Source organism: Engraulis encrasicolus, chromosome 24, assembly GCF_034702125.1.
Source record: "Engraulis encrasicolus isolate BLACKSEA-1 chromosome 24, IST_EnEncr_1.0, whole genome shotgun sequence".
Lineage (NCBI taxonomy): Eukaryota > Metazoa > Chordata > Actinopteri > Clupeiformes > Engraulidae > Engraulis > Engraulis encrasicolus.
Genome location: NC_085880.1, coordinates 46,136,268 through 46,163,153, shown reverse-complemented (window position 1 = coordinate 46,163,153; position 26,886 = coordinate 46,136,268). Strand labels below are relative to the sequence as shown.

At 43.3% G+C, this 26,886-nt stretch overlaps 2 protein-coding genes across 6 annotated transcripts in view; one reads left to right on the top strand and one right to left on the bottom strand.

Annotated features, from left to right (window-relative positions):
• The window catches only part of LOC134441793 (glutamate receptor ionotropic, delta-1-like), a 304,090-nt gene that overhangs the window by 87,337 nt on the left and 189,867 nt on the right, over positions 1–26,886 (bottom strand). The gene's annotated exons all lie outside the window — the stretch shown is intronic.
• Positions 1–26,886, top strand: part of grid1a (glutamate receptor, ionotropic, delta 1a) — a 655,667-nt gene that overhangs the window by 620,181 nt on the left and 8,600 nt on the right. The window contains exons 8-12 of one of the 5 annotated variants that reach the window (XM_063192186.1): positions 17,482–17,677; positions 21,383–21,549; positions 22,890–23,133; positions 24,613–24,825; positions 26,723–26,861. In XM_063192186.1, the coding sequence (XP_063048256.1) occupies positions 17,482–17,677; positions 21,383–21,549; positions 22,890–23,133; positions 24,613–24,825; positions 26,723–26,861 (959 nt within the window). Of the gene's footprint in view, positions 1–17,481; positions 17,678–21,382; positions 21,550–22,889; positions 23,134–24,612; positions 24,868–26,722; positions 26,862–26,886 lie in introns of those variants that run through there. The other 4 variants (XM_063192188.1, XM_063192184.1, XM_063192187.1 and 1 more) reach the window with 4 other exon arrangements.

Below are 26,886 nucleotides of genomic sequence, written 5' to 3'. Positions count from 1 at the left end.
AGCCTTTTCATGCTAACCAAAGTATTGTATAGTGATTGTTGTCCTTTGGGGTGAAGGACATGGAAATACAAGCACCAGACGCTGTGCATTGTGAACAGTAGACAACTCATATTTTGGCGTGCTAATGCCATGCTCAGCCGTCACTTCCAGCGAGTGCTGTGTATGTCTTTTGCAAAGGAATCCTCTCTGAAGTAGTCAACAGGCGACTGCAGCTAAGATATCCCAGCACAGTCAAGACCGACTCATGCAACCCCATCCCAAAAAATTTAAAGAAATAAAAAATGTTTGAACTTTTGTTTGACAATTTCACAATTGATGACAACATTTAAATAGTTGGTAGCCTGCTCATACATTTGTGTTTGAATTGTATTTGCCTGATGTCTAGAATATCTTCAGAGGGCTTTGCTGTCGGTCTGTTCTATGTCGCCGCCTTAAATGTTGAATGTTCTCTGCATAATGCATGTCATATTCTTCATACTCTTCAATATTTTCTTTGGGAACTTTTTTTAAAATTCAGATAACACATGCACCTGAGCCACTTTAGTCATTCTAGTCACCTCTTTTCTTCTTTGCGATACTTATCAAAAATTGCTCAGCCTTTTTTTTTTTTTTTTTACCTCGCTCCATTAATTTATCAGCAAGGCTCAAAGCAGGTCAATGGTGCCCTGTAGCATGTTCAGAAGAAAGCTATGCTATTAGGAGATGTTTCATGATAACGACTTTCAATTCACTGAAGGCCGTTTATACATATTCCTGAAGGGCAGAGGAGCCCACCACTCCCCTACCCCCCCTCCTCCTTCCACTAACCTTACCTCTTTGAATTTGCACTCCTATCATGTTATGGTTTCCACCTCTATTCATCAAAGAAGGAACATGGCCTTTCAAATATCACAAGAATTCCTGAACATTTTTCAGTATCGCTATCACGCTTTCACCACTTCCTCCTGTAAGTTGTGACTCACCAGCACCAGGGCTGGACTGGGATACAAAATAAGGTCGGGCCTTTCCAGCCAAGACCAGTCCGCCTGATACCATCGTAAAGGGGAAGGCCAGGCCAAAATCTCCAATAGTCCACCAGGCAAATGCCCTGTACCTGTATGCCCTATGGCCAGTCCACCAGGCAAATGCCCTGCACCTGTATGCTCTATGGCCAGTCCACCAGGCAAATGCCCTGTATGCCCTATGGCCAGTCCACCAGGCAAATGCCCTGTACCTGTATGCCCTATGGCCAGTCCACCAGGCAAACGCCCAGTACCTGTATGCCCTATGGCCAGTCCACCAGGCAAATGCCCTGTACCTGTATGCCCTATGGCCAGTCCACCAGGCAAATGCCCTGTACCTGTATGCCCTATGGCCAGTCCACCAGGCAAATGCCCTGTACCTGTATGCCCTATAGCCAGGCCAGCCATGGACAGCACACATACACCACATATGGCTCTCACCACCAGCTCCATACAGACTCACTAGTCTGCATATTAACTAGTTACCTACATCAGTCAGTAGGATTCAGGCTAGTTGTCGGGACCCCCAAGGACAGAATGGACTTTTTATAAAAATGGGGGAAAACCCAGTGAACAGGACTCCATAAATTAGTTAGTAACAGTACTCGTTTATAAGGTTGATACACAATTTTACTTTTTCTACGAATATTAAGAACTTAGTGGCCCTATCGTGTCGCTAAGGGTTGGGCATTCGTTTGCCATGGGCGTGAAAATTGCAAAAAAAATATTCTTAATGGGCAGAAAAGGTTTAGGAACCCCTTGTGTACTTTTATGATGAACTGAGAGATTGAAGATAGAGTTTCTGATAGAGGATCATTATTGTCAACAATGGGCACCATTTTTATTCCAAAATTTCTTCTGTATTTTCCCCCATTGTAAGAGGGTGACCCATTTGGCTTCCAGGGGCCACATAAAAGAAAAATCCTAAATGCTCATCCTAACTTAAGATAGGAACAGTAAGATAGGAAAAATCCTAACTTCCTATTACTGAACGAATTCCTAAGTCCCTAGCCGTTTCTTATCTTATTTTTGCCCCCCCATCCTATCTTAAATTAGGAATTCCTAACTCCTCTATCATATTGATTTTTCCGATTGGTCGTGTCTGTTCCTGCCATTTCGAATGTGCACGAGATTTATAGAATGTAACGACTTCACTTTTGAAGCGGCGGGCAGCCAGTTGTAGCCTAGGCTACGTGTTGGGGGGAGAACGCGTAGCCTAATTATTAATAATTACGGACGAAAAATACAGTGAACAAAAGGAGGGCGTTCATTTCCATCATTCATGTAGGCTAAGACTCCTAAAAGTTTCCTCATAGCCGTGTTGTCAGTTTAGCAGTTCCCGTCGCAAATCCGCCACCGGAATGCTGTTTTAACAATGTGCAAATTCCCATCATCAAGTAGCTTATTCAAAGCAATGAAACGGGCGACGAAACAAGTCACATCGACTGTCAGCCTAAACAATGCGTGTAAAACAGTCATCATTCTGGGATGCCTCCGTGTAGTGAACTAAAGACATTTTATTGATCATAGAAACATTCTTGAATGACAGCGTGAAGATGGGAAGAGGGAGGGAGAGCAAGGTACGCCTGTGTGACTGCACTGACAGAGGACGAGGGAGAGCGAGAGGAATCGGATCATCAAATAGGCTAACTTATGAACAACGCTACGCAACCTAGAAATTCTAAACCCTGTTTAGCATAATACACCGTTAACTTTGTAAGGACAAATTGATTAGTTTTGTGTGGTCTATAAAGTCATCAGTAGACCTAGTAGGCCTAGACATTGTAACTTGTCCTGTTCAACTCCTGAGAGGAGACTTTGGCGAGGGATCGCACGTTGTGCTAAGCCTGTCACAACATCAGCACGTAGGCTACGTGAAGTCAGTTGCCTTTTTGTTGGACGTTGCAAAATCAGTCTTGGATGTGCAAACCCCATGGTCAAAGTAGGCCTAATTCAAAGGCTACACTTGTTAATAGGAAATGTGTTTGGCTTTCAAACTATTTTCTTTTTTAATTTCTAAATAAAGGTAGGCTATTGCATTGATAGAACAATGACGGGCTTCAAATGGTAAAATTATTTAAACCTACATCAGGCAACTATGGAATTGTAGCCTGCCAGGTTGGGAAGCAACTGTGGTAACCGTACCAGTGCCATTTTTTCTCTCTTGAAAACAAAATGCCCCCATTAACCCAGGCATCACTGCTCTAGGTGTTTTGGTTTGATGCCCCATGTTGCTGACATTGTGCATAATGCAAAAAAAGCACCAGTAACAGGGGTATCCTGAGTTTAGGACAGGGTGTATGGTCTCCTAACTTAGGCATCCTAAGTTAAGATATTCCTGAATTAGGATGCTTCTGGAATGGCTATATTCCTATCTTAAGATAAGATAGGATTTCTTCCTAAGTTAAGTTAGGAAACCTCCTTCTGTTATACCAAAATGCCTAAATCCCTTCCTATCTCAAGATAAGATAGGATTTCAGACTTAGGAAGTTTCTGTTATGTGGCCCCAGGGCAATCAGCTGTCCCAGTGCTCTGAACAATACTGTGAGTTATACGCTTCATGCTTCAGCTCTCATGGAGAAGGACGGCGCACCAAAATGACAGATTTGAACAAAATGAAAAAGATAAAAAAGAGAGAGAGGGGCCTGGCAGCAAGGCAGCCAATATTTCCCTCCTAAATTTCCCTCCTTCACTACGCCAGGGCCAAAGATGAGGTGGAGACACACACACACACACACACACACACACACACACACACACACACACACACACACACACACACACACACACACACACACACACACACACACACACACACACACACACACACACACACACACACAGATGATGAGGAGGCCTTCCACATTTTTGTATTTTTGTCGGGTTTTGTCGGGGTTTTTTTGTGTTCATCCCTGAGTCTCCTGCGTGTTACATGGATCAGCGTTTCGTGCTCTCCTGTCCTTTGGCTTTTAGTGTGTGTGTGTGTGTGTGTGTGTGTGTGTGTGTGTGTGTGTGTGTGTGTGTGTGTGTGTGTGTGTGTGTGTGTGTGTGTGTGTGTGTGTGTGTGTGTGTGTGTGTGCGCGCGTGTGTGTGTTTGTGTTTCTGTGTGTGTGTGTGTGTGTGTGTGTGTGTGTGTGTGTGTGTGTGTGTGTGTGTGTGTGTGTGTGTTTGTCTGTGTCTGTGTGTCTGTGTGTCTATGTGTCTGTGTTTTTTGCTCTCCTGTCCTTTGGCTGAAGGCTGGAGCTGCTGACTTGGCTGCTCCTTTTTTAGTACCACTGTCAGTGTGTGCGTGTATGCGTGCGTGTGTGTGTGTGTGTGTGTCTGTGTGCGTGAGTGCATGTGTGTGTGCTTCTCCTTTAGTCCCTTGTCAGTGTGTGTCACGAGCTCTCCTATTTCGCCCACTCTTTTTCCCAGAGAGCTATTTTGGCCTCCATACCTTAGCTCCTCACCCCCACCTCACACACACACACACACACACACACACACACACACACACACACACACACAAGTCAAGTCAAGTCAAGTAGGTTTTATTGTCAATTTCTTTACATGCACTGGTCATACAAAGAATTTGAAATTACATTTCTTGCTTTCCCATACAGACATAGACTAATTAAGGTAAGGACATAGACAGTATAGACATAGACAGTACTTATACATGGACTTAAGACAGTATGGACATAGACAGTGCTCATACAGACATTTAAAGTGCAAGACTGGACAACAGAAGACTTGTAGAGGACATACATTAAGAGGTATTTGTTGTGCTTTTGTGCTTTTCCTAAAAAAGTCCTTTATAGCGTTCTGACATGGTAACACACACACACACATGCACGCACGCACACACACAGACACACACACCTGAACCTTCCACTCCGCTGAATACCCTTCCTGCAGATATTCTGACTGCCATCAAGCTCAAGCAAGCTCATGGCAAAAAAGGTTGAGAAACACTGGTCTAGTCAATCACTTAGACACTCAGTCACTCAGGCAGTCAGTCCTGTTCAGACTTCAGGATCGTCTTTCTCATTTTTCTCTTCGGTTCTCCTCACGCGGCTACGGTATCTTGTGATTACTGAGAAACTTTACACAGTAATCTTGCATTTCGCCACACCTACCCCAATGCCACCACCACCCTCTCTTTGCTTGTGGTTACCGTGTGTGTGTGTGTGTGTGTGTGTGTGTGTGTGTGTGTGTGTGTGTGTGTGTGTGTGTGTGTGTGTGTGTGTGTGTGTGTGTGTGTGTGTGTGTGTGTGTGTGTGTGTGTGTGTGTGTGTGTGTGCCACCCCTACCCCAATGCCACCACCGCCATCCTCTCTCTGCTTGTTTGCTGTGAATGAATGTCCTGCGATCCAGTAGTCACTTGAAAACCAGTTTAATCTTCCAAATTGCCACTTCTGTGGCACTCGATTAGTTTTACTCATCAGACCAAGTGGCAAAACAACAAGGCGTCCCTTGAGAACTGAGAACTGTGTCTATTCTAATGTGGAAACACCCTGAGCTCTTTCGAAGGATCCTGTGAAGGCCCTGACTGCTAGAGCTACAGCTACCTCTAGTACACACACGCACGCACGCACGCACACACACACACACACACACTCACACTCACACATTCATTCATTACACAGTATCGGAGCGAAAGCTTCCTCTAGTGCTGGGTGGGTAATGAGTGCACATATAAACACATGCACAGTTACACACACACACACACATTCATTACACAGTATCTGCCAACTAGTGTACCACATACACACACACACAAACATGCATGCACGCGCGCGCACACACACACGCGCGCACGCACACAGACACACTCACGGACAGACAGAAACACCACCACCAACACCAGTTCAGATCATCCTGCATTCATCAGGCAATTCTGGCATATCTTCTGCAGCAGATAATCATGTTTTCATCAAGGTCTGGTCTGTGCTAGCCAGACTCTCCTGGCACTAATATGTGTGCAGCCTGCAAGGCCAAATGGCCCAAACACACTTATTCTAATGGGGTACTGTGTAGTGTGGATGCTCTGTGCAAGTTTGAACCTTGTAAATTATGAGAAATCAGTGTGTGTGTGTGTGTGTGTGTGTGTGTGTGTGTGTGTGTGTGTGTGTGTGTGTGTGTGTGTGTGTGTGTGTGTGTGTGTGTGTGTGTGTGTGTGTGTGTGTGTGTGTGTGTGTGTGTGTGTGTGTGTGTGTGTGCGTGCGTGTGTGCGTGTGTGTGTGCCTGCATCTGTTTGTGTGAGTCCACGTTGCAGAGAAATAGCAACCTCTGAGAGGTACATGGATTATTTGAAAGATGGCTTTGCAACTATTCAAACAAGCTGTGATATGACGCATGCAATACACTGCTGGTATGAGCAATCATTGTGAATCTTACAATAATTGTATTTTGGAGTAATAATAATCTTTGAGTTATAATACTGTAATAGTGTTTGAGTTTGAGGGCATTCGTACTGTGCCAAAGTGTTGCCCACATGTGCTTGTGTTGCTTGACCAGTCGACTAGCTGCTAGCTGAAACCCTGCGGTGTAGCATGCTAACACGCTGAGTCTAATTAGCGTGCATGTAGCCAGTCTTAGCTACGGCAGCTTCTTCACACAACCTGTTTGTGGCACCTGCTACTGCTCCCTAGACGTGTTTGTTAGCCTAGCGGAGATCACAGAGCCTTGACAGGGATATTACACATGTCCTTGCTGTTTTCACACTTTGCAGTACACTGGTGACGCCACCTCTCACACCAGTACCGCCACTAAACAATGTGTATTTTATGAGTTGAGCCAACCATTATGTGAGTCTATGGTACAGTATATCATTCAGCCATAGATTCACATGTGCACATAGTCACAAGTGTTGCTTGGTGCCCGCTCATTTCCCTTACGGTCTGTTTGTTAGTGTGAACATGTCGGCCACTTTGAGGATAGTTAAGAGAACCTGTCGAGTCCATCTGATCCTGCATGTAGTAGTAGCACACTCTAGTTTCTATCTTCACTTCTATTTTGGTCTTCACATAAGGGTGTTGAGGCACCTTACATTATAGGGCTCTATACGCTCTGCCAGTACATGCTTACACCCCATCTTTCACCTCGTTAGTCTCCTCTGACTATGAGAGTCATAAGCATCTGGCATGTACGAATATGGTTGTTGGGTTTACTCTATTATAGTGTTTCTCAAAGGGGGCTTTGCAGGGAGTCTAAGGGAGAGGTGAGAAGCTCAGCTGCCATTGAGAAGAATTTTATGGTTTTACTACGAGTCCTTCAATGAACAAAGTAGTCAATTGAAGCTACATAGGCTAAATACAGCTTGGCACAGCTTAGTGTAGCTTAGTATGGCTATTGTTTTTAGTAAGCTGTTGCTACACCAAGTGTTGAGGCTTGAAATCTTAGAGTGTGTTGTAAAAGAACAAGAGTTAAATTGAGATCTTTGAGTGAGAAAGAAATAAACCAACAAACAGATTGAAAAAACGCCCACAGAAAATGACAGTAGTGTGGCAGTGGATGCAGAGTGCCCATCTGGGTACTGGAGTGTGGTTGGTTGAGGGCCAGCTTCTGCTGGCTGTGTGTTGAAGTGTCCTTGAGCAAGATACTCAACCCCAGAGGCCACGGTTATTGTTGATGTGACATGTGAGATTCGAGGCACTTGCCTCAGCCTGGGCTAACATTCTCGAAACCTTCGTTGCTAACTAAGGTAGCAACTAACGACCCAGGTGCGACAAAACTGTTTCTGGAACACTTCGTTCGGACTTACAAAGTACCAATGTTTACAAGTAATGTAGTTAGTCGTTCGTCCGATGTTGGTGCGAACGACTCAGGTGTTGCTGCAAAACAAAGTAGGGGCTGTTCGTTAGTACTACTGTCGGAATTGGAACGAATAGCATGGTTAGCTAGTTCACCTTTGTTTTGGGAAGCACATCACTCTTGCTCGTGGTTTGGGGCGGGTTCAGGCAGAGTTCAAGCAACATCGATCGATTACTGCCACCAAGTGCACAAGCCTCTGACCCATACTACACCTAATGTCTAGTCATGTTACGAACAGGGCTGAAAAAAACCCCACCAACACAATATTCAAATAGGGGACAAAAATATTGCCCAAATATAGTAGGAAATTATATGTTCCACTATCGTGCTTCACAAGCTCCGATCAATCAAAGCTGCGCCAAAAAAAGAACCGTTTGATTACCAGGGTGGCCGCGGGTCCTTAAAAAGTCTTAAAAAGTCTTAAATGTCATTTTCGCCAAATAAGGCCTTGAAAAGTCTTATTTTGTCTTAGATTTTCAACCCAAATGTCTTAAATTTGTGGAGCTTAATTTCAGCCATGTGATGAACTTCGCGACCGAAATCGGGAGTTGTAGCCATGTAGTGTAATTTAGAACGCATAATTGAATTTTATTTAGTGTAAAGTTTCATTGTGTATAGTTCATTTGAACCTGTGTATGATCTTGCGAGTTGGTCCTAATTTCATTTGGAAAATGGTATTGAAAAGTCTTAAAATGTCTTAATTTTGACTTGCTAAAACCTGTAAACGCCGCGAGTTGGTCTTAATTTTATTTGGAAAATGGTATTGAAAAGTCTTAAAATGTCTTAATTTTGACTTGGTCAAACCTGTAGACACCCTGATTACCATCAGGATTTGAACCCACACCAAAAGCAGCATCTCGCATGAATGCAGATTATTGAATTGCTCACATATCTCCACACATAACAAAGCCAATAGCACATTTTGATTAAACTCCAACAAGCATAGGCTACATGGAAATACATGTAGCCTATAAGTTGCCATTGCGAAATGCGCTGTTCACTATTATTTTTAAAAGGCACCAGTGTGCGGTGATCCTTCTTGTAGGCCTATTCCTTGCATTGTAGGCTATGCCTTAGTCCACAAGAACTCCAAACTACATCGTAGGCTACAACAAGTTCAAAAAATGGACATTATGCAACTGCCCTAGTATGTTGAAATAGTGCGTAATGGAAAGGCACTCGGAAATGCGAGCGTGATGACAAGAATAGGACACTTCTTCGCGTTACTAGGTCTTATGTCATAGTATTCATATTCTTCTTTTCATTTCAATTCTACTATTGTAATACAAGTCTGTCACAAGCAGCCGGCCAATAGGCTACTGTTAAAGCAAATGTTGTTTCAGCAGTGAGCACACTCCAAATAGCGCCATGGCCCGTGGCGCACTAAGTGCAGTGCAGTCAGGGGGATCAGAAAACAACACAGCGCATCGTGTCATTCTTTCTCTATCTGTGTGAATTGGGCCATCGTTTTGTGTTTTTGTAAAATACAGGTGAAAAGCAATTTGACTTGGCCTTAATGTGACTGCGTGCGTGGCTGTGAGGCAAAGACTCTCGGATGCCAGAGCTCCACAAGCGCGCCCAACAGCACGCGTGGATCGGCCACTTTACGCACACACACAGAGGTTGGATAAACAGTTGCGCAGAGGAATAGGCACCTGCGTTTAATGTAGGCCTATCTTACTGAGGGAATCGAAATCTTGTCACACTGAAAATGCCTTCGCGCTTACCATTCACCGCCCATTGCTCTTCATTGATGGTGATGTGTAGACCGACATTTGGTTACTGCATTTAATGGGGTGGATTTTGGGGATATGATTGTGTTAACAGGTCTTTTCCGACGTTGAAGGACTTTGAATGTGCCATGTTTACAGACATTAACGGCCCCTTCCATAGGTCCCTTCCTGCGCGTCTTTATGTACAACGGCAATAATGGCAGTTCCACCCGCTTATGTTGCGCGTAAAGACGCGTGCAGACTGGAAAATTAAATAAACATTCTGATATGTTTTATTAATTCTCAAACGTAATTTCAGTTATCATTTCAAGCAGCATTTAACTGCAATCTGCCTGGCCATGACCTGTTGAAAGTGTTGCGTTGCCCATGAGCGTGAGAATGACTTCGCTTGCCGTTCTGGAAAAAAGATGTGATGGGTGGTTATTATATAGCCTAGGGCTATATTCACCGGGGATTGAACTCACGCCTCCGATAAGGAAACGGCAAACGTGTATGGAATTCTGACATTCTAACCACTCACCCACCAACCGTGCTTCCATATTAGTGGTAGGCTATAGCCTACAATATTAAACATTATATGCAAAACCTAAGTAAAAATAATACATGGTGGATTGTAATGTCGCATTTGGTAACTGCAGTTGAAGAGGGGTGAAGTTGGGGACATGATTGTGTTGACAAAGATTTGTGGACTTTGATAGATGTATAGCCTGAATTTGACAGGCACTGTGTGGTACAGCGTCACTGCTTTGCGACAAATGCACCCGAGCTGAGGCGAGACACTCCGTGCATTTCCGAAAACTTCATCGTGCATCTGAACTTACTTGGTTGGAATTTCATCGCACTTACTTCGTACCTACATCGGACCACGTTGGTCTGAGGGTTTCGAGAAATCATAGTTGTTGGTTAGTTGTTGTGTGGGACTTCATTCGGACTTACTTGGTCCGAAGGCTAATTTTGGTCGGATTTGAGAAATCTACACCCAGAATGGGAAAAAAGGGCTATACAAACAAAATGGCGTCCATGCTTAAGAAATTCACCTGGCATGCTCAGTGGTTGTCAAGAGCCTGTTCTGCTGCACTGAAACATATCTGAGATATATTCCTCTATTAGGCCCATGGGCTTGTTCATCTTGCATCACAATATAAAGGCTCAGCCTGTTATGCTAAGTGTTAACCCAAGACGATGCAGCACTGGAAAGGATGTGAATGACAATGCTTTACAGCTGTTAAAGGTCTGGACAGGCAGCCCAGGCTTCATGAAATTGCCTCCAATTATTTGCTGAACAAATAATTAAAAAATAGACTTAGCTCAACTAAATGTTAGACACATTGATTTACATTTTTTGTTCTGTCTGATATTTTAGGTTTTATCAAGGGGAGAGCCACACTAAACATGAACACACACATGAGATTTGTCCTAATTTATGTACAACCCAATGTATTTTCTCATAGTCATTGTAACGACCCAATGCATTTTTCTCATGGTCATTATAACGACCTAATGCATTTTTCTAATGGTCATTGTAATTTTCTAAGCATACCTCTTTCTCTGTCGTCTCTGCTAAATTCAAACCCTTTTAACCCGTTTGAATAGAGCATCAGGGATGAGTCATGTGATGATGACAGTATGGGCTCCTTATTGTTGACACACATTTAAGATACAGTATGTTCCATAGCCCTTCGCCACCACATTGTATGCATTGTACTCAGACAGGCTAATCTCAGCCCATTCATCCATACCTCCATGCATATGGCTTTGATGAAAATGATACTCTTCACACAATGAAGCTAGCTTTACCAAGAGCGGCAACAACACCACCATACACCCCCCCAACCTCATCCACTCAACTATAAAAAACGGGCTGGGGGAGGAGTTGGGTAGGATTGGGTGATTGTGGGATGGGGGGGTTGGGGGGGTGGGTGTTGGAATGGATCAGACTCAGACATGCTGCGGATCAAAATGGATTTTCCCGCTCACATTACAGCTAATGACACTCTTTGTCAGTGATCAATTGCTCTGGCCTGTGGCAGCACCAGTGGTGGGCTCTGCCTGCTCTGCTGCAGCTCCGGCCTCCACTGATGGAGACGAGACGAGACGAGACGAGCTCTTAACGCTCCGCTCCCTGGCCCCAGGGCCGCTGACAGCTTTGGCTGGGCCCAGGACAAAGTCATCTGAAAGGGCCCCCCATTTAATATGCATACAGTGTCATTGGGATTCAATTCTGGGCCCCCACTCTCCCTAGGCCCGGGACAAATGACCCCTTTGTCCCTTCCCATCAGCTTCCCTGCCTGGCCCTTTGCATATTCAGTCCACCCAGCCAAGAGGGCTTAATGATGCTCAAATTGCATTCGCTCTTACACAGGACTGTGGTTTTGACGACGATCTTTTTTGTTCCCCTTTTGCTATTACTTTAAATAATAAGAAGATCGTGTCCATTTCAGGACAATGACAGAGGGGGTATTAAGAGGCATGAGATTCGACAGAGCACTATGCTATTATATGCCATTACAGTTTTGTAAGTGGCTAAAAGTTTTTGCGCTTGTTGGCAATTAAGTATTGAAAATGTCACAAAGTAATGGATGCAGTGCTTGCAGTATGAGTGAGAGTGTGGAGTGAATGCTGAATGATAGGCCCCTTCACATCAGAGAGGGTGCTATATGGGGCAGCCATGACTCAATGGCTACAGCGCTGGCCTTTAGATCAGAGGGTTGCCGGTTCAAATCCCACCCTTGTAGGAGCGGGAAAGGATCTGCACACTGCTTGCAAAAGACTTAATTTATTAGGAGCAACGTTTCGATCATAGATCTTCTTCGGGCATCCTTTCCCGCTCCTACATATGACGTTTTTTTTATTTGGCACCTGCTTATGCTTTTTTGCTGGATGTGCGCGCTTTCCACTACATTCAAATCCTACCCTTACCAGCACCTTCATCCATGACTGAAGTGCCCTTGAGCAAGGCAACTTACCCCACATTGCTCCAGGGACTGTAACCAATACCCTGTATTTACTGTACGTCACTGTAAGTGTAATGTAATGTAATATGGGACAAGCACAACAGATGAGATGTAAAGAAAGGCATACTTTATTCTTTAATGAATACTTCTTTACTGGTTCTTTGATTGACAAAATAACTTACCAAATTCTCTTTGAAACATGCCAAATGCAGAAGGCATACTTTATTCTTTAATGAATACTTCTTTAATTAACAAAACGTCAAATTCTCTATAAAATGGGCTAAATGCAGAAGAGTATAATAGTAGACTAACAACAGAAGCACTACATTATGGACTTGTCTGTTAAGTAATGAGCTTTCTTGGGGGGGGGGGGGTTATCCTCTTGCATGTGTGTCTTTGTATGCTGCTGTAATGGGCTGAGCTCTATTGATTAGAGCCCACATCTCTTGGCCTATTCACCCATAGTGCTCTGGTGATTAGAGCCCACATCTCTTTGCCTATTCACCCATAGTGCACTGGTCTTCACTATTGCACTGATAAGAAACTGAACTAACTAAATGGATAAACTCATTGCAATTAAGTAGACTAATGTGGCACATTACACTGATCCTTTGGAGGTAATGTCTAAATGGAATCGATAATCCTTTGCAAACCCTTTCTGAATCATTCACGCTCTAGGTACCTGTATTTTGTCACATGCTGATGGTAGTGATATTTACACATTGACGTTGCAACTGCATTTATTAAGGTTCAACTCAATTTGTTCCTCTGTGAAAATTTGTTCAACCTTTTCACCTTTTTCTAATTGTTTAATGAAACACTGCTGTAATAGATTGTACTGACTGATGTCCACTTACGCAGGAGGAAATTGTATGAGGTAAATTATTGTTAACCCAGTCAAGTAATTATCTCAATTTCAAAGCGCTTGGGCTTTCTTTACCAAAAAAAATAAAAGACTTAAGAGGTTGGGTTGGGTGCGCCATCGACATTTGAGAGTATAAATGACAGAGTGCCTCAGCTGCTGCGATGGCTTGTATGCTGTATGCTAAGCGTGCCGCTTAAGTCATTTTTAACTCTGAACTCAATGGGCCTTGAGTGTGCAGGTCCCAACATCATAAATCCTGCTGTCAAGCCCATGATGGTGGGCATAAACCATCGCCCTAAGTTGTTTTAAACAGGCGCACACAATACACAGAGTTAATTAAATTGATTAATTGCACAGATTTTATTATCGGTAGATGCGCGGGCCTGATGGACTTTTATGGAGTTTCAACATAATTGGGCGGTGGTGTAATTAGAAGGAACACAATGAAGGGAAAGAGACGGAACTTCACAGATACCTAGAAAGCAGCAGAAGAGAGTTCACTCAGCTGAGAAGAAAGGAGAAAAACCGAGGTATGCTGTTCTATACCCTTGGTACAGTATACTGAGGCAGTAAAATGAGGCGTACACAGACAGCTGCTGTACGTACTGTAGAAAGCTTAGTCAGCTGGTAATCTGTGTTTATACACTCTGTGTAGAGGCAGTAGAGCTGAGGACGAAATGTGTGTGTGTGTGTGTGTGTGTGTGTGTGTGTGTGTGTGTGTGTGTGTGTGTGTGTGTGTGTGTGTGTGTGTGTGTGTGTGTGTTTGTTTTGGATTAAAGTAGTGGGGCAGGTACAGCAGGAATCAGCGTAATTACTTCTTGAAGTCCTAACATTTACCTGAAGTGACAGAGGTGGTCACCGTTCTCCGCTGCCGTGGCGATCTGCTGTCTATTAGGGATTAACTCCTCTGGCGCCCTCCCTGAGGTCAGGCTGTGACCGCACGCACACACACACACACACACACACACACACACATACACGCTCACACACACACACACACACACACACACACACACACACACACACACACACACACACACACACACACACACACACACAAACACACACACACACACACATAGATACACACACACACACACACACACACACACACACACACACACACACAGATTGTTACACACACACACACACACACACACACACACAGATTGTTACACACACACACACACACACACACACACACACACACACACACACATACTGAAAGATGATGCACTGATGCCTTCTCTCTCCCAGGTGCTGACACCGCCGTTAGCATTAGTGCGGAGAAGGTCGTTAGAGATGGGTCACGAGGAGAAGGTCGTTTGGTCAATGACAAATGGTTTAGCCGGATTTTTCATTAAGGGCCACTTCCATCTGATCAATACCATGCAAAGAGGAAGAAGTCCTGGCCAGTCCTCCACTCCACTTGAAGAAGTCCTGGCCTGTCCTTCACTCCACTGTCCTGTCCTGTCCTCCACTGTCCTGTCCTGTCCTCCACTCCACTGTCCTGTCCTCCACTCCACTGTCCTGTCCTCCACTCCACTGTCCTGTCCTGTCCTCCACTCCACTGTCCTGTCCTCCACTCTCCTGTCCTGTCCTGTCCTCCACTCCACTGTCCTGTCCTCCACTCCACTTGAAGAAGTCCTGTCCTGTCCTCCACTCCACTGTCCTGTCCTCCACTCCACTTGAAGTCCTGTCCTGTCCTCCACTCCACTGTCCTGTCCTCCACTCCACTGTCCTGTCCTCCACTCCACTGTCCTGTCCTCCACTCCACTGTCCTGTCCTCCACTCCACTTGAAGTCCTGTCCTGTCCTCCACTACACTATCTTGCTCACACGGACTGGAATGAAGCAAAGGTGCATTTATTTCAGGCTAGTGTCTTCCGCGTTAAGGTACGATGCCTTTGCAAGTAAAGCACCTTTGTCATGTGACCAGGTTTGTGCAGGTTTTCCCTCCTTGTCTGAGGATTTCTGTTGCCGTAGCAGCAAATTTCTGTTGCTGAACACGAAAGTGCTCTGGTGTGCCATGACTAAACAAACAAGGGAAATGTCGAAATTGTGCCCTGACCAAAACCAAACCAAGCCTACACCTAACCTTTCCGAGGGCGTTGTGGAGCACAAGTTGACATTTCAATTCGTGACACACAAACGTGATAGACAATTCAAGTCGGCGTGTTATCATCATTAACTTGATATGATGCAGCCCATCCAAACAAACGTGTTATCTTAGCGCTCTGGTGTGATGCCATGTTGGCGGGCCGCCATGTGCAATGAGAGTGCAGAGTAGTGTAGTGTAGTGTATAGGGGCCGCCATGTGCAATGAGAGTGCAGGGTAGTGTAGTGTAGTGTAGTGTAGTGTGTAGGGGCCGCCATGTGCAATGAGAGTGCAGGGTAGTGTAGTGTAGTGTAGTGTAGTGTAGTGTATAGGGGCCGCCATGTGCAATGAGAGTGCAGGGTAGTGTAGTGTAGTGTAGTGTGTAGGGGCCGCCATGTGCAATGAGAGTGCAGAGTAGTGTGAAGGGAGGTGAAGGACAGGGCAAGCCACTTCTACTTCTTCCTCTGCTACTGCTTCTTCAATATCTATTCTTCTTTTCTTGTCTTTTTTCCCTCCATATGAAATAAGAGTTTCTTATCTTTAGCGGTGCGAAAATAATCATTTAGCCTAATCAATAGGATGTAATTGCTCGGGTATAAACCTGCATTCAGTGGCGATGTACTAACTATATGACTATGGCACTGAGGAGATTTTAATTGTGGCATGCAGTGTGTGTGTGTAAGTGTGTGTGTGAGTGGGAGGGGGAGGGGTTAGAATCTCTCACCGGCTGATTATCTATGATATACATACATACATACAGTACAATACACCATATTCACACACACACTCGCTTATGCGTATATGGAATTCATCAGTTCTGTCCCAGAAGGCTAAACAGGATATGATGCAGCCCATCTAAACAAATCAGGGTTTCAACTATGTAAAGTGGAATGAAAAGCGTTGCACAAAGACTGTTGTGGAACATGTTAATGTTATTTGACTGACTGCCTGTGGCGTCCTGTTCCGCACAGCAGCGGTTCCCAAACTTTTTCAGCAGGGACCCCCTTTTGGAATGAAGAATATTTTCACGAGACATTGCATAGAACAAAGGATATTGCATAGAACAAAGGGATATTGCATAGAACAAAGGGATATTGCATAGAACAAAGGGATATTGCATAGAACAAAGGGATATTGCATAAAAAGGGAAATCTACAGGTTAACAGCTAATAGATATATTTGCTGCCCTGTGGATTTCTAGCAATATTAATAAACTATTAATGGAAAATCTAGCAATATTAACGGACAAAATCCATTAACAGTCCGCTAATATTGCTAGAAATCCATAGGACAGCAAATATATCTAATAACTATGGATTTCATGCAATGTCCCTTTTGTCAGCGACACCCTTTCATTACCTCTGCAACCCCCATATGGGTCCTGGCCCCCAGTTCGGGAACCATTATCATACAGGCTGTTTAATGATCTCTATGGCAGTTCCCACATGTATTAAGTCTCATGTAAGCATTTGGACTAGACACATGGTGCGGTGAAGGGTTATATCAGATACAAATAATTGATGTGCTTCCTGAACAGAGAACACATTTTTGCATTAAGCGTACCCCCCAATCAAATTACTGTTGGTAGTGTAAAATGAATAAGTAAACATGTTTGTGTGGTGCTATGCGGTGCTAATTATTTTAGGTTCTGCTGCTAGCATATTACGGGTCAGAAATCATGGGGCCTAATTATTTTGGAAATAGCAGCATGGCCATGTGGTTGTTTACAAAGGCCCACACAAACTCAAAAAAGATATTGTGGCAGTGATTAAGTATGAACGCATTTTGATGCACGCCGTCTGCATATGGATTTCCAAACTACAGTGTAAAAATCAGAAACTATACAGTATACCTGCAGGCTGCACACAGAACTTGAAATCGCTGTGTAGACAAGACAGTGTACACTTTAATTGTCTCTTTAATTGTCACTGTACATAGTACTGTATAGTGCACATGTAAAATGTACTCATGCAAAATTGTTATTGTAGCATCTCACTTTAAAGTCTGACATACTTTATGCCCTTGTCTACCTCCAGGAGCTTCCAGGACCTGTCCAAGCAGATAGATCTGTCCTATGGCACAGTAAGGGACTCAGCGGTGTTCGAGTACTTCCGGGTCAAAGGTACCAACCCCCTGGAGCAGGACAACACCTTCTCCGAGCTGTGGAGGACAATCAACAAGAACCAGGGACAGGACAACTCCGTAGCAACCCCAGAAGACGGCATCCTCAGGGTAAAGAGACTATCACAGTTTAATCATTCTTGATTTAGCAATAAGGCTGTGGGTAATAGATTTTACTACTCAATGTAAAACCAGGGGCATCTGTAACCTTTTGGAGGTTATTTTGTTCTCTGAAGGTAGGACCTGGAAAGTCTAGCTTAAGGTAATATTAGTTATTGTACAAAATGATTGAACAACATTATAGCTCTTCTAAAGAGAAATGCAGCAGGTGCAATACCAAACTGAGTACTTCTTCCAAAATGTTTTTCACTGAGGGACTTCGACCTAACAACACCTGTACCCTTTTCAACAGAGGTCATTTAATCAATGTTAGTTAATAAATTAATAAAAATGAACTTTTTAGAGTACACAAGCGCTTACTTGAAATGCTTAGCAATTCATTTTTAATCTCCTTTTGACACTCGCCAGAATGCCACCACACCACGTCATGTCCATCCACCCACAAAGGTTGGAAGAAAGCATGACCACCCGGTCTTTAGATGTCTTTGATTATAACTTCAAATTTAGCTAACCTTCAACTCATTTCACAAAATCTTTTCTGCCCATTCCTGTTGGTTATGATAGCTACGGCAGCCAAAATGAATGAATGAATACTGTATTGATGAAAGGTTTCTTTTTTTGTTTTGTTGCTACGCTCATTTAACAAATTCATAATAATGGAATACATTTACAGCAATTAAAGCCAATGAAGTCCATAGAGTGAATAATCATAATGAATGCCTGTAATATAGTATAACATTTCATGAAACACACACATCACAATGACAATATCATGTAACAACTGGGGCATTCCCATGACCATTTGTCTCTCTCTATCTCACCAGGCCATACCTGATAAAACTAAAGCAAATGCCCCTTTATTAAGTAAATTGCAGGGTGTTAATTTCAGCAACACACACATTTGATTAGAACTGGATAATGCTGAGGGAACCTAATTGCCCACCCCACCCCCTCTCCCACCACCCTTTAATTGTGGTGTTCCCCCCACCTCCCCTTTCATTTCGCCGCTGCTCTCGCCCCTTCTCTGTTGTTGTAATTGCATTATGTGGAAATAATTAGACTTGTTTCACAGCTGAAACAAAGGCAGTGGTGTTTACCGTACTGTTTGCAAACACATTTAAAAGTTTGTCTCCACAAAAAAACAAACGGATTGAGTAGTTTGTCAATGTTGTCAGTCAGCCTGACATCAAATCATTTTGTGGTCTAGACAACACTGTCTGAGTTTCACTGGGGTGGCACTGTAAATCACAACACATCTCAAAATTAGGTGCTCTTCTGAAAATGAAACTATCATGTAGGTAGGGCAAAGAACTTAGTCAACTTATGTAAAACAAAATAGCTCCAAACACCACATCAACTGTATCCAAAAGAGTATTTTAATTACATACTGATAAACAATATATTGGCTTAGTCCTTTCAATTGTAATTATAGAACATTTACAAAACCCAAAGCGAGCAATGTCAAAAAGGTAAGGTCAAAACGGCACCAGCCATGTCAAAAGGGCCATGTCAAAAGGGCATCAACAATGTCAAAAGGGCACCAGCGATGTCAAATGGGCACCAGCGATGTCAAATGGGCACCAGCAATGTCAAAAGGGCACCAGCAATGTCAAATGGGCACCAACAATGTCAAAAAGGCAATGTCAAAAAGGCTCCAGCAATATCAAAAGGCCTAATGGGCCCCTGTAGCATATTTACATGGGCCTGATTTAGGATGGCAGGAGAATATGATAATAATACAATATGCATAGACAGGACCTAAGTATTACATACACATACATTTTCTTTTGATGTTTGATATTTCATGTAACATCTGAGGGGATGAAAAAGAATCTCTACAAATGTCTTTGGTTGTCAATGTTAACAAAACCAGTCTACCATTCAAATGTGGCATACCTTGTGGATTGATTGCAGATTGCAGAGCTTAAAGACCTCACATTGTGTCTCTGCAATCTTGATGAGAGCTGAGCTGAAACGACTGTAGGTCCACGGCTTTAAAGGACCAGTTCAGTCAATTTCAAGATGCTGTTGTATTGCTATTCTAATGGGAGCAGCGTTTTTTTTACATTTAAACATTTTTTTAACATAGACCTACTCCAAATATTATCCCAAAAGGTACCGCTGTTTGCTAGTTGTCTGCTGATGTTGTATAACCTTTTGGATGTTTTTGGGAATAAATGAAAATGTTTTTTCTGAAATGTAAACAAAGCGCTGCCCCCATTACAATGACCAGGATTTTGGAAAAGGCTGAAGAAGAAGGAAAGCAAATCTCAGATACTGACAAGTCCAGTGTAGTGTGAGCATTACAACTGCATGTTGAAATTGACTGAACTGGCCCTTTAACCTTTAAAAGGGTTGGTTTTTGAACATTCTATAAACAGAATGCGTTCTATAACAATGCAAGATTTTAAAATTCCAAATTGTATTGAATGAAGCCCAGAATTCTATAGAACTTTCACTGCCCGAACATTCCCGTCACACCGGTGTGACGTTACACTCTTAAAGGTTAATGCCCATGTCAGTCTGTTGGGATGTAATATGTAGTATGACATGCCCATGTCAGTCTGTTGGGATGTCAGGATGTACAGAATATTTGAGAACCTTGAGATGCCCAGTATGTATTTCGCTTTGTCTGAGAGAGAGAGAGAGAGAGAGAGAGAGAGAGAGAGAGAGAGAGAGTTAGAGAGAGAAAGAGTATGTGAGAGTGTCAACAGTCACTTGTGTCACTTTGAGTGGCAAACACGACTGAACGAGCCCGACTGGGAGTTCTATAAAGAGTCGATGGCTTTGTTACCTTTTCTCTTCGTGTTGAAAAGCAGACACTGTTATGTGCTTTTATGTTTAAAAAATTATATATTTGCTTATGTCATCTTCTAAGGCTTTTGCAGTTTGCTGAAAGGGTGAACAAACACCTTGACAGGAAAGTCATTTCAGATGCCTCAGGGATATATCCAGAGACCAAGCCCTCTTTGTGTGGGCTTCTCATGCTGGCTCCAACAGTATCAAACCATGAAAGGGTTCAGTGCCTGACCTCGAAAAAAGAGAAGAAAACACAAAAGAATATATTTCCATTGATGTGTTTATTTGAAATCCTTAGGTCCTTATGTAACAGTTGTCATATTACATCATGCCATCGTAAGGTGATGTAAACGTGCTGCAATTAACCTGATTGGCACCAATGCAGCAGGTGAGTCAGAGACTTGGTGACTGGTTCTATTTACTGTAACTGTAGTGTGCTGAGCAGAAGCAAGCCTAGTATAGAATGTATACCCTGTACAACAAATTACCCTGATGCTGATGTACTGTATGTCACAAAGATAACGCTGTGTGTGTGTGTGTGTGTGTGTGTGTGTGTGTGTGTGTGTGTGTGTGTGTGTGTGTGTGTGTGTGTGTGTGTGTCTGTGTGTGTCTGTGTGTGTCTGTGTGTGTCTGTGTGTGTGTATGTCTGTGTGTGTGTGTGTGTGTGTGTGTGTGTGTGTGTGTGTGTGTGTGTGTGTGCATGTGTGTGTGTGTGTGTGTGTGTGTGTGTGTGTGTGTGTGTGTGTGTGTGTGTGTGTGTGTGTGTGTGTGTGTGTGTGTGTGTGTGCGTGTGCGACTGCGTTCACGTGCATCTGTTTTTTTTTCTGTGCGTGTGCGTTTGTATGTGATTGCCTGTGTGCGTGCATGTGTGTGTCCCTATGTTTGTGTTTGCCCCAGGCTAAGACACAGCCCTATGCTTTCCTATGGGACATGGCCGTAGTGGAGTACGCCGCCCTGACAGACAGTGACTGTGGCTTCACGGTCCGAGGGAACACGATCTCCAGCAAGGGATATGGCCTGGCCCTGCAGCACGGGAGCCCCTACAGAGACCTCTTCTCTCAGAAGTCAGTGGCTACTCTCTCTGAAGAAGAGAAATTGCTGTCAGCGATGATAATGATTTAATTGTACATTGTGCAAACATTGGATTAATGAGCCATGGCCTAATGCGGCATAATGTCCTACAAGTTCATTCAATAATAATCTTCCTGCACAGATTAGTGAAATTGTTTCTTAATTTTTTCTAAAACAAAAAGGACATTGAGTTTAATCTGGTGTTATTAAATCTTCCGTTGAAAAAAAAAATACTGTCTGAGACGAGTTTTATATTTTAGACTGCAAATACGAGATGCTGTGAGAGTGATAAAGTTCCAGAGTTTATGTAAGAGGTTTCCTTTCCTCACCGCTGTGGCTTGCTAGAAGTTGTTCTCAGCTGTTTTGGGTTATGATATGTTCCAGTTTTTATCTGTTCAAATAAATCCTCTCCCCCTTTAGTAATCTCCATCCACCACACGCTGGGAAATAAGATGACAAGATCAGATTTAGATGTTAGTATTTAAAAACCTCAGACAGTGTCTGTATGAAGAATGAACAGCCTGTTAAAAAAATATATAAAGTTTTTCTTTTTTCATTTTCTGCATGCTTGCATCAATCTGCTTAAAAGATAATGTTCAGTCTTGCAGAGTTTTCTGTAGCTGCACTGCACTGTCATAAACTATTGAACCATGTCCCATGCCTGGCCCATTGATGCATTTTGGGTTGTCTTTTTATGGTTCACTGTTATTATTCATTCATGTAGTAACATAGTGTTTCTCAAAGGGGGCGGTACAGCCCCTAGACGGCGTTGGGGAGCCCTAGGGGAATGTTGAGAAGGCTACACTTGAGAGGGGTGGTGTTTTGTTGTCATTGGGGACATTAGTCATATTTGGGGGGTTTTATACTAAGATGGGGGATCAAGGGGGCGTTAGGAGACTTAGGATGGGGTCCAGGGTGCATTCGTTCAAAAAAGGTTGAGAACCACTGATGTAACTAGTCACCATGGAAGACAACTATGGGATGGAGTGTGATGCCTTTGGTTGGACTGTAGATCACAGGTTGCGGGTTGAATCCCCCCCTTACCTTCCTCCCTCCATGACTAGTGTGCCCTTGAGCAAGGCATCTATCCCCACATTGCTCCAGGGACTGAAACCAATACCCTTTAGTAAGTCTCTTGGGAATGGTCTCTGTGCTTGTCCAGATCTCTCTCCCCCTCCTCACTTCCCTCCTCAGGATCCTGAAGCTGCATTAATACTGTAATATCTTTAAGTCGCTTTGGATATAATTAAGTGTATCTGCTAAGTGTAATGTAATGTAATAATGGTCTGTGTATTTCTGTCCATATCTCTCCCCCCACCACTTCCCTCCTCAGGATCCTGGAGCTGCAGGAGAAGGGGGAGCTGGACATCCTGAAGCAGAAGTGGTGGCCTCGTAAGGGCCGCTGTGACCTGGACGTCCAGGCCGAGCCCCAGGCGGAGGGCCGTGCGCTGCGGCTGCAGAGCTTCGCAGGCGTCTTCTGCATCCTGGCGGCCGGGCTGCTACTCGCCTGCCTGGTGGCCGCCCTCGAGACATTCTGGAACAGCCAGCGATGCAGACGAGCTGCACAACCCAAAGAGGTGACCAACAACCACACCATATACACAGTAGCTATCAATAGTTTAGCCCAAAGAGGTGACCAACTGCCAAACGGTATACACAGTAGCTATCAACAGTTTAGCCCAAAGAGGTGACCAACAACCACACCATATACACAGTAGCTATCAATAGTTTAGCCCAAAGATGTGACCAGCTGCCAGACAATATACACAGTAGATCATAGCCCAAAGACATGACCAACAGCCAGATACATACAGTAGGCCTATTTTTTAATAGCCTAATGAGGTGACCAAGAACCGGACCATATACACAGTAGAGATTTATGACCAACAACCAGACAATATACGATATACACAGTTATCAATGGTTTCACCAAGAGCCACTACAGTAGTTATTAATAGTTTGATTGATTGATAATTGCCAGTGATTGAGTAGAGTGACTAGTATAGGCCTGGAAGAAAATAAATCCAAAACAACTTCAGATAGAGTATTTACAACCGCGTGGAGAGTCAGATCACTCCAACAGTGGAGTCAAAAGTCAGTGCAAAATTCTGCAGGTGGCCAATTGCAAATGACAGTAAATACCTTGTAGCTACAGCAACATGATTTCTTCACATTCCATTCACACAATACTGAGGAGAACTGACTCTGACTATGTTAAATTGACCATAGAGTTAAATTTACACTGTTTTTGAATGGGACCAAATATTATCTGAAATGGAGTTAATTTTAACTCTTAGAGTTGTACAGTATTGACACCCATTTTTCAATGTGTAGAAGTAAAGGGCTGGTCTGCTAATTGGACAATCACAATCTAGAGAGGTCAAACACCTGAGTACACTCAATCACTGTTTTTGTTACTGTTTTCAGTTACTTTTTATGTACTGTAATGTTTGTTGTAAATGTATTGTGTTTTGTGCATTGTTCCACTGTGTGTATGTTCCTTAAAAGCCCATAACCACTTCTTGTTGTTGTAGAAAGTACAGCAGCACTCTCATGTTATAATTCTGTCTGTCCAACACAGTCTCATCTCAATTCGTCAATGTCTGACTATCGTTAACTAGACTGCCATTTTTGATGTCGAGGGCATACCTACCTGACAATGTGACCTAGACATTTCCCTAACCCTAACTGTCAGTGAAGTTATATTGCCACAAGGGGGCGCCTTTAAGATGCACAGCAGACCTCAAAAATAGCAATCTAGTTAAGGTAGTTAGAGATTGGCATACTTCCCATGTTGACAATGTGGTCTAAACCTAGACAAATCCCTAACCCTAACCGTCAGTGAAGTTATACTGCCACAAGGGGGCGCCTTTAAGGCGCATGTCACATTTTTACTCCAAGGGCATACCTTAGACCTCAAAAATAGCAATCTGATCAAAGATAGTCAGAGATTGACGAGTTTGGATGATACACTGTATGTCTGCCCCGTCCTGTCCAAGTTCCAAGAAGACCCAAAAGATTTAAAATTTTAATCCAAGACTAAATTTTAATTTGAGGTGGACGAGAGTGAGGCGGAGACCATGAGCGTGACGGTGAGCGCCAGTGTGAGCGCAGATCCGAGGCCCCAACACATGCCCCTGCCCTGTTCCAGAACCCTGCCCTGTTCCAGAACCCTGCCCCGTTCCAGAACCCGAACCTCCCCGTCGCCATGGCACCACGACTGTGGGGGCACTGCCACACTCTACTTCATGGATCCAGACGCTTCAGACGTGAGCCCCGATTTAGTAGAGCTCCAGTACACACAGTTATAGGTGTGATGATCATCAATAAGTATTACTATATCATATTAAGTTATTACAGAGTATGATGGTAGTATTCATTAAGTATTACTATATCATATTAAGTTATTAAATAGTATGACAGTAGCATTAATTCATTATGACCTGCTTGCTTGCTTTTTTTTGTTTTTGGGGGGTTTTATTTAAACGATTGGTTTTGTACTAATAGTTGTATATTTGTGTTAAGATCATTAATAATCTATTCATAATTAGTAAACATAACTTCAAGGATAACAGATAAGGGAGCGCTATTTAGTTGACCTTTAATACATATAGTTACATGTTATTACTGCCTGGAACATTACCACAAGTTATAAGTTTAATTTTACTATTTGATTCTGAACGTTTTCCCTTGTTATGGGTTTTACCAGTAGTTTTGGCTATATTTGTGTGTGCTAAGGGAGTTGTTTTAGAGCCACATTAGGGACATGTTAGGAAGAGGAGTATGTTAGGAAGCAGGTCCATAACATGAGACGTGGGCGCCATCACATGTAACAGTTATAGTCGTCACGTTTTAATCTGTTAAGACACAGCGTTATAAATTTGCTGTTACCAGAAGGGCTATCACCAAGTCGTAGTGCATTACTAAAGGCCCTGTGTTATGTCATAGTACTTTAGTACTATGGTAGTTAACTTTTCAATCACTATTACAGCGTGCCACTTAAGGCACAGCGTGCATTAAAGGGCAACATGTTGTCAACAGTTTCAGCAAGCTATCGGTATATCTCAGCTTTCAAAACATTGTGCCATGTTTTAGCATAATAAATATCATGCCTCAGTGAGAAGTGAGAAACAAACTAATTAGTTACCAAATTAGCCTTACTCTTATCTCTCTTAAACGTTTATTTTTGCCAAATGAGGAGGCATTTGGTGGGCAAAGTAGCCTTGATGTGGATCCCTGAACCAAGGTGTGAGCAGTGGCCCTGCATGTCATAAACACACATGCACATGCACACACTCGCACGTGCACACACGCGCGTGCGCACACACACATACACACGCTCACCTATCCCCACGTCTTGCCCTCTGTCTGACCTAATCCCTTGCCAAAGCCCTACCACTGTGATATATTTTTGTGAATAAATGGCACAAAGTTTTGACTTGCAAGGACCTTACAGCTCAAAACATTGTGCCATATTTTCACTCATTAGATCACGGCAAGGGACCTTTTTTGGGGTGCCAACATTCCCACTATTTCCACAATGCATTCTTTTGTATCCTGCACCCGCAGCACTTGTGTTTTTGGGGTGTGTGTACGTCACACTTTTTAGACTAGATTATATACTGATACTCTACTCTGTCACCACTGCTAACCCAGGAAGCACTCAAATCTAAATTCCTTCTGACCACACACACACACACACACGCACGCGCGTACGCGCGCGCACACACACACACACACACACACACACACACACACACACGCTCAACGTGTTGTATAAACTAGAAGAAGAAGTTCTCTTACATATGTAATTACAACAATAGTAGTATGTTATTACAAAGTTGAAACCATGTAATCATACCACTAGTGTTGTTGCTGATGTGATGCAACTATTGTATGTTTTTTAGTGCATTATCTAAGAAGCATATTCAATGCAGTACATTACTTACCAATTTCTAAATAATTTATGGACATTCATTTATGAATAATTTCTAAATAATTTATGGGCATTCACTGTCATTGTCCCAAAAAACACCATTGGACCAATAGTACTTCTACTTCTACTTTATCCAACTCTGCATACATGATTGTCAGTGACCACGGGACAGGCAGGGAGGGAGGCGACTCTCATGCGTGTGTGTGTGTGCATGTGTGTCTTGTGCACAGGTGGCTAAGGATTATCAGATGGACGTGGTGTCTGGTCCGTTGACATATAATGATATTGCGAGTGGCGCCTCGGAAGGGCGGAGAGACATTTGGACAGACAGAGAGAGAGGCTGGGAGGAGGCAGAGGCTATTGATACAGGTCAGGACAGGAGCGCTCTGCAATA